At 39.6% G+C, this 8,743-nt stretch overlaps 1 protein-coding gene across 1 annotated transcript in view; it reads left to right on the top strand.

Moving 5' to 3' along the window:
* Positions 1-298: 298 nt before the first annotated feature.
* PTPN14 (protein tyrosine phosphatase, non-receptor type 14) overlaps positions 299-8,743 on the top strand; it is a 144,700-nt gene continuing 136,255 nt past the window's right edge. Inside the window, exon 1 of the mRNA XM_006890554.1 lies at positions 299-631. Within this exon, the coding sequence (XP_006890616.1) occupies positions 458-631 (174 nt within the window). The 5' untranslated portion in view covers positions 299-457. The remainder of the gene's footprint in view (positions 632-8,743) is intronic.

The following is an 8,743-nucleotide window of genomic DNA, read 5'->3' as shown; positions in this document are numbered from 1 at the left end:
ACCAGAGAGTCAACAGTTTGAACCTACAGGAGACTGTCAGGAGAAAGCTGTGGCTGCCTGCTTCCATAAAGATTTAACAGCCTTGGAAACTCCGAGAGGCAGCTCTCTCTCACATAGAGTTGGAATTGACTCACCAGTGTGAGATGGTAGAGTGCATGGGCTCAGCACAGACCCTTAGGAGCTGGAGCTTGCTGCTGCTTGAATTGAATGTTCATCAGCCAGGATGTGTGGGCTGTTGGTGCTGTGCTGTCTACAGCATCCGTTCTAGCTAATGACCATGCTGCTTTTTTCCCTTTCTAGCTGCCCTCCAGACCGCCCCACTGGGCATGGACACCCATTCCCACATCTGGAGGCACATGGTCAATAGTGGACTCACCCAGTCCCGAACCTGCTAAGGACATCTCAGGGACGTGAGCGCTGAGACGGGAAGGCTGCGCCCGAGGGCCGCCACAGAACCATGCCTTTCGGTCTGAAACTCCGCCGAACACGGCGCTACAACGTTCTCAGCAAGAACTGCTTTGTCACCCGGATCCGCCTGTTGGACAGCAATGTCATTGAGTGCACGCTGTCCGTGGAGAGCACGGGCCAGGAGTGCCTGGAGGCTGTGGCGCAGAGGCTGGAGCTGCGGGAGGTAAGGCTTTGTGGGTTTCTGAGAGCACGCGCCTGTGTAGTTGGGGAGAGTTGTGTGAGGGAGAACTCACTGGATGAACCAACCATCTGTCTCTTGGCACCTGCTACGTTTTGCAGTCCAAGTGATGCATTTATAAGAATCTTGTTATTCTTAGCATGGCATTACTCTTCCCTGTGGCTCAGGAGATATCCCTTGAAGTTGTGAGAAGGCCATGACGGAGAGCTTGGTTTCAGTGGTGACTTCTCTTAAGTTTTAGCTGGTGGGAAGGGTCTATGAGTAGTTAAAATGAGAGACTCTCTCCTCCAAAGTAATTTGTTTTCTTTAAAATAACCAGTGAGTCACTGGCATTTTGGCATCTGGCTGCCTGTCAAGGAGAAAACTCCCACACAGGGGATAGATGCAGCTGCTTTCTATTTGTTTGTTTCTATATTTTCCTCTTTTAAAAGAAAGACATAACAGAAAATGAGCACGGTCAGTGTGGGCTTTGGTGGGAACGTGTGAAGTGTTGGTTTTATTCCTTTTATGACTTCTTGTGGCTCTGACTTTCTTTGTACTGTGCACAAAGCTTTAGACAGTCATAAGGTTGACCAGTTAGGACAATCACATTACCACCCTTTTGGCGACTCTGTCAGGGTGGTATGCTGCCTATAGTGAGTAACCTTGCTTTTCCCAATCTTACAGTAATTCAGGAAAAGGAACTTGGATGAGAAATAATTCACACTTGAATGGTTGCATCTTGAGAGCCATTAGGCATTGGATAGTGGGGTAATGTGGGATAGTTGGATGGTTGTAGATACCGACCCATCCATAAGGCACCAATACTCAAGCCATAAGAATAACAAGAAATGCTATGACCTTGTCTTAGGTCCTGGGTCGATAGCTCTGCTCTATAAATCAGGACGCCCGAACACAAGGCAAGTGATGCTGTTGCAGATGATTCCCTGGCCTTGTCCTCTGTCCTCCTCCCTCTGGGAGGAAGGAGCTGATCTGGGTAGGGTTTCATCCTCCCTATAACTTTTCTCCCATCCCTGCTGTCGCTAGGGGCTGACTTCATCTGGAACATGTCTCTCCCCGACTGTTCTATGTGTTTACACTTGGGCTTCAATAACCAGATCTTCCCTTGACGTTTATCTCGCCATGAGGGAGACTCTCTTGCTCCACAGGTATTCATAGCTTGAAAGGTGATGCAGTAGAATCAACATGTAAAATGTTCTGATCTTGATTTCTGGGAGCTTCTTCTCTTTTGTTTCAAAGGTACACACTATTTCTTTAATATGCAGTTGATTCCAAGTTATGGCGACCCATTGCACATCAGAGTAGAGCTGTGCCCCAGAAGGTTTTCAAAGGCTGGCTTTTGGGAAGTGTATTTCTAGTCCTTGCTTTGAAGGTGCCTCTTGAGTAAGCTTGAACCTTCAGCCTTTGAGTTAGTAGCTTAGCGCCTTAACTACTAACATCATCTAGAGTCAGGAACCTATCCCACTTCTGGAAATTTGCTATATAGAGGTGCCTTATATGTTGCCGTGATGTTGGAAACTTGCTGTACTTGTTAGGTGCTGTTGAGTTGAGTATTCCTCGTAATGACCCCATAAACAAAAGATCTGAGCCATGTTCTATCCTGTGCCATCCCCATACACAAGAACTTGCTGACACACAAGAACCCACTGGAGCAGTCACCGTATCAGTCTACCTAGCTGAGAGTCTTCCTCTCGTTCGCCGACCCTCCACTCTTCCCAAACTCATGTCATTCCTCCTAGCAACATGTCCAAAGTATGTGAGGCAAAGCCTTACCATTCTTGCCTCCAAAGAGCACTCCGGATACCTCCAAGACATATCTGTTCAGTCTCTTGGCCATCTATGGGATGTTCAGTGCTCTTCTCCAACACCACAGCTCAAAGATGTCAATTTTTTTTCTGTCATCCCTATTCATTGTCCAGGTCTCAGATGCATAGCTAGTAATCGGAAAGGCTATGACCTGAACCAGATGCACCTTAGTCCTAAAACTGACATTGCTACGTCTCAATACTTTGGAAAGGCAGATTTTCCCAGTGCAATGGATCCAATCAAGATGAAGCTGTTGACGGTTTCATTGTCCTTTCCATCCATCATGATGCTGTCCTATACCACTAATATTTGCAATTCTGGTAGGTTCACCCATGGTGGTTAAGTTTTAGTGGAGCTTTCAGAGGAAGACTGGCTAGAAAGCAGGACTAAGCATCTGCTTCTGCAACAGTGGGTCCTACTAAACCTTTGATTAGTAGTGGAGTATTGCTTTTATAGTCCTGGAAGATGGTCTCCTTGGGTTGGAAAACACTCAAAATACAAATGGAGAAGAGCTGCTTCCTCAGAGTAGAGTCTGTCTTAAAGATGTGAATGTTGTAAAGCTTTCAGTAAATGGAAGACCTTCATTTGTTGTTGTTGACAAATACCTTAGGAAAAACAGCTGCAAATACGCATTAATAATTGAGACATGGAATAGATGAAGTATGAATCTTGGAAAATTGGAAATTGACAAAATAGAAATGGAATGCACAAAGATCTAACTTTTACAGTCTGAAATTGACTGAACACATAATCAGGAAGCATTAATAATAATTTGTGAATGAAATGAATAATAACTGTTGAGTGGAATGGGAACTTTGCAAACAAGAATTAGTAGTTGAAAAATAAGGCCTTGATGGAAATGAGGTGAGGGTTTGCATGTTAGAACTTTATACAATAAACAAATTATTCATTGCAAACATAATTTTTAAAAAACCATAACACCCTATAAATAGCAACTGTAAACATAAAACTTTCCTCATAGAATACTCAAGAATAAAATAGACTACGTCTGTGAGAAGAGACTATGATGGCAAAGCTGGGTATCGTCAGTCAGAACAGGGTCAGAAGTTGACAGGAACAGACCATCAGCTGATGATATGCAAGTTCACATTCTAGCTGAATAAAATAAGTCCACAAGAGCCAAAATAGGACCTGGAATATATCCAGTCTGAATTTAGAAGTCATCACAAGAATAGGTTTGAAGCATTCAACTCTAATGACAGAAGGCCACATGAGTTGTGGCCATCTTACATGAAGAATGCAAAAGGTCATTTAAAACACATGAATGAAAGACTAAATTGATTATTGGAAGAAATTCTGTAACTTGCTTTTGAACATATAGAAGCTAAAGCAAAAGGGAGAAATAATGAAATAAAGGAGCTGAATTGAAGATTTCAGAAGGGCAGATCAAGAAGACAAAATATTATAACAAATTGTACAAAGAACTGGAATTATAAACCAAAAGGGGAAAGAACAAACAAATAACACACCAAGCAAGATCTGGGGAAAAATATTCAAGTTTCAAGTTAAAATATTGAATGATTCTTTGGACAAAATAATGAATGTTATAGAAACATCAGAGGAAGAGGGAAAGAATATACTTGTGTCAATGTACCATGCTGCCTTACAGTTTATTTGACCATACCCATTTATATTTATATTTGGAAAAGAGTAAAATAATAAACACTGACTAAGAATTAACTAAAAGTAGAGTAATGGAAAGATTTAGAATTTTTAAAATTTTGCAGTATCTTTATTTCTGTGTAAAATAAAATGTAATGTGACATCTAGTAGCTGAAGTCAGTTGTATAATGTTAGTTTGCACTCTTGTCCATGTGTTCTGGGGATAGAGGTTTTAGGTGGAACTACCCTGGACCTGTAAAAATATTCCTTTTTTTTTATATTCTGAGCAAGCTGTGCTGTCCCACACAAGAGCTTTCTTTTGGCTGTGACATTTGCTTCTTGGTCTGTTCTCCTCTGCCGTTTCTTATCCTGTCCTTTGATGGAGAGCTTGGATAGGAAAATGAAGATGATGCAGTTGTTAATTATAGACATGTCAGTTATAGAAACCCCAGACTGACCCAGAGTCTCAGCTGACTGTACACAAGTCATTTTTTTACAGTTACCTGACCAAGTTACAGTGGTTTATTTTCCAAAGGCTTTGGAATGTAGTTGCGTGCAGTGCTGGCTTTTAGTCATTTACAGCCTGCTTTTAGTCATTGTCCTGAAGTCTTTTTCATGCCTCAGTGAAACTTTACATACTTGTGGGTAACGCCTGTCTGTTTTATGTGGAGGCCTACCAACTCTGACTCTTCATTTACACCTGCAGCACTGGCTAAGGCAAGCAACCTGTTACAACCCAACACAAAGCTTTTAAAACTTTTTCTTCCAGGTGATTAGCTCTTCAAAATGCTGGAGATAAAAATCACAGACTTAATCTCTAATAACTACAAGACTGAGTCTGTAACTCTTGCAAATAGTTAACATCAAAGTATTGTCATTGGCCGTATAACTGGAAAAATGAAACCCTCAAAAAGCCTTCCTCTCTTCATGGGATGGGCCCCACCAAACCTCTTCAGGAAATACATGGATGAAGAAATAAAAACCACCCCAAATGATTTTTAACACACTTATATTACTAAGACTATTCTCATGATACCAAGAGAGAGATTTGATTTAAAAATATGCACACACTAAATAAATTAGCAGATATTTGTTCCTGCATGTATTTTTGCTTCCTTTGTTTCAAGACAAGATCTCAAACCAAGTAAACCACAGGACAGTGTCATTTTTGCTTGACTCTCTTTGCATTCTTTTCTAGTGGTGCATGTTTATTAATTATGTCAGAGAAGTGGCTCTTCTCCTCAGGAACTGGTTCTTTTGTCTTCTTTTATCATTCTGTCAATAAACTTGCAGAATCCATGCCACTGGGACACTAAGCTGTAGTTTTCTCTAGAAGACTAGCAAAAAAAAAAGGGGCTTTCTACCTTGCATTATGAAGATTCTCTGGATTTGGCATTAACTTGATGCCTTAGACAACAAAACAACTATCTTGGGCATTTATTCAGATAATAAAATGGAATAATTTTGGGCATGGTGGGGGTGGTTTCTATTTGAAATATATTCCTCAACCATAATGGGAAGAGATCCATATTTGTTCCCATTCCAAAAAAGGTGATCCAACAGAAGGTGGATATTTTTTTAAATTGAGATTTTAATGAAAGTTTGTAAAGAACTTTGATTTCCATTCATTCATTGTTGCACGTTTTCCTCCCTGCCCCCCACCCCCGAGTTCACGTTTCTCTTTGAAAAAAAATTCTTTCATTATTATACAATCCTCCTCCCCCAGTCCACTTTAATATGCAGCTCTTAGTCTGGGCTGTTGTCACGAAATAATACCTAATCACATATTCCTTTCAAGCCACTATTCTCATCTGTTTCCATGCAGTGTACATTATTAATCCCCTCTTCTTAGTTCTCCCCAACCCCCGTGTCAGTCTTGTTTTATAACAGTGGCATAATGTAATATTTGTCCTTTTGTAACATAGATATTTCATTCAGCATAATGTCCTCCAGGGTTTCCCATTTTGTAAAATCTTTCATGAATTCCTTGTTTTTCAGTACTGTATAGTATTCCATTGTGTGAATATACCACAGATTCTCTATACATTTGTTTGTTGATGGGCACTTAGGTTGTTTCCATCTCTTAGCTCTTATGAACAATGCAGCAGTAAACTTAGGTGTGCATATATCTGTTTCAGTGGCAGTTCTGATTTCCTTAGGGTATATTCCCAGTAGTGGTAAAATATTTGTTTCCAACTTTTTGAGAATACGCCATACAGCCTGTGGTTCAAGCACCACAACAAGATAAAGGTAAACAACCCAATCACAAAATGACCTAGGATACGAACAGACTCTTCACCAAAGAAGACATTCAGATGGTGAACAAACACATAAAGAATTGTTAAAAAAAATTTTAAAACAATATCTCTAAGAGAGATGCAAATCAAAAGAACTATGAGATATCATCTCACCCAAGTAACAGTAGCAAAATTCAACAGAGCAGCAAACAACAATTGTTGGTGAGGTTGTAGAGAAACTAGATCCTTATTGTTGGGAGTATAAAATGGTGCAACCACTTTGGACATTTTTTTAAATTATTTTTTATTGATTTTCATATAATAATCCTGTTACAATATGTTTCATTCTTATACATTATGTTTTATACAGTCTTCCATTTACATTGTGTTTCATACAGTCACTCGTAAACATTCTATTTTGTATTTTTTAAAAATACCAGTTTATTTACAAAATTTGAATACATTGTTTTTCACACCAGATCCTTCCCATTTCCCTCACCTCCTCCATCAAGGTGTGTGACACTGTGTTTAATACCCGGCAGCACATCCTCAGCCCTCTGCTTCCACCTCCCTCCTTTGGATCCTATACTCATTTTACAGTAATGGTTTTATACAGTATTTGTCTGTATGGGACTGAGTTAGTTCACTCAGCATAATGCTTTCCAATCCTTCCCAAGTTAGGTAATAATTTACAAAATCATTGCTCCTCTGTGTGGCATAGTATTCCATTATGTGAATGTACCATAATTTCTCAATCCATTCGATTGTGTTTGCACATCTAGGCTGTTTCCATGTTGTTGTAATGCTGAATAACACTACTATGAACATTGGTATACAAGCGTCTGCTTCTACTTTAGTTCTTATTTTCTCAGGGTATATTCCAAGCAGTGGAATAGCTGGGTCATATGGAATTTCTGTGTTTAGCATTTTTGAGGAAGTGCTAAACTGCCTTATCAGAGTGGTTGTACCATTTTACAATCCCACCAACAATATATAGGAGTTCATATTTCACCACATCCTCTCCAGCATTTATTACTTGCTGTCCTACTAAACTTTGCCACTGCTGCTGGAGTGAGATGGTACCTCATTGTGGTTTTGATTTGCATCTCTCTTATTGTCAGTGATTTTGAACATTTCTTCATGTGTCTGCTTGCCATTTGAATATCTTCCTCTATGAAAATTCTTTCCATGTCTTTTGCCCATTTTATAATGGGGTTATCGGTCTTTTTCTTGTGGAGGCCCAGGAGTATTCTGTAAACTTTTGTTATTAGACTCTTGTCTGAGCTATTACCAAATGTTTTTCCCCAGTTGGTAGGTTTTCTTTTCACCCTGTTGGAAAAAATTTTTGATGTTCATAGGGATTTAATCTTTAGAAAGTCCCATTCATCATTTTTATCCTCTTCAGATGGTGTAATTCTGGCTGTTTTTGGCAGTCTTTTTGTACTGTAGATTGGGCAAAAGGTGGAAATTATTGAGCAATATCATTAATATCCCATGAAAGTAGAATCTTTGGTGCAACCACTATAGAAGGCAGTATGGCACTTTCTCAAAAAGTTGCAAATAGAAATAGAATTTGACCCAGCAATTCCAGTACTGGGAATATACCTCAAAGAAACCATCACCACCGTCCAAGCAGATAGATGCACACCCATGTTTATTGTGGCTTTGTTCATGATAGCAAAGAGTTGGAAACAACCCAAGTGCCCATCAGCAAACGAATGGACAGAGAAGCTGTGGTATATTCACACAATGGAATACTATGCTGCATTGAAAAACAAGGAACTCCTGAAATATACAAAATGGGTGATCCTGAATGACATTATACTGAGTGAAATATCTTAGTCACAAAAGGACAAATAGTGCATTGTGCCACTGTTGTAAAACAGGACTGACATCGGGGTTGGAGGGAGACTGAGAAAGATGGAATAAATAATGTATACTGCATTGAAACAGATGAGGGAGAAAACTGTTTAAAAGGGATATATGATTAGGTATTATTGTCATGACAGAAGTCCAGAATGAAAGCTGCATAGTGGAGTGGACTTGAGGGGAGGGAGTATATAACAATGAAATAATTTTTCTTTTACTTTTCAAAGAGAAGATTGAACTTGCTTGGGGGGGCAGGAAGGTTGGGCAGGGAGAACAGTGCAACAAAGAATGAATGGAAATCCAAAATCTCTATAAACTTCCACTAAAATTAAAAATAAAAAGTAGAATCTTGCTGACACTACTTAAAAAATCCTAAAACGACTGGAACAGTAAATAAACAGGGAACTTCCAGAAATTAAAGATGGATTCAGAATAGACCATTGCAGGAAATACGTAATTGCTGATGTGTCAGGTGGATGGATCTTGGCTGCAAGCAGAGAGTACTAGAAAGATGTTTGTGCTTTATTGATTGTGCAAAGTATGCATCAAAACAAATTATGAA

Source organism: Elephantulus edwardii, unplaced genomic scaffold (assembly GCF_000299155.1).
Source record: "Elephantulus edwardii isolate Elephantulus edwardi_28Jun2011 unplaced genomic scaffold, EleEdw1.0 scaffold00090, whole genome shotgun sequence".
In the NCBI taxonomy this organism is placed as follows: domain Eukaryota; kingdom Metazoa; phylum Chordata; class Mammalia; order Macroscelidea; family Macroscelididae; genus Elephantulus; species Elephantulus edwardii.
This window is presented reverse-complemented; position numbering and strand designations above follow the sequence as displayed.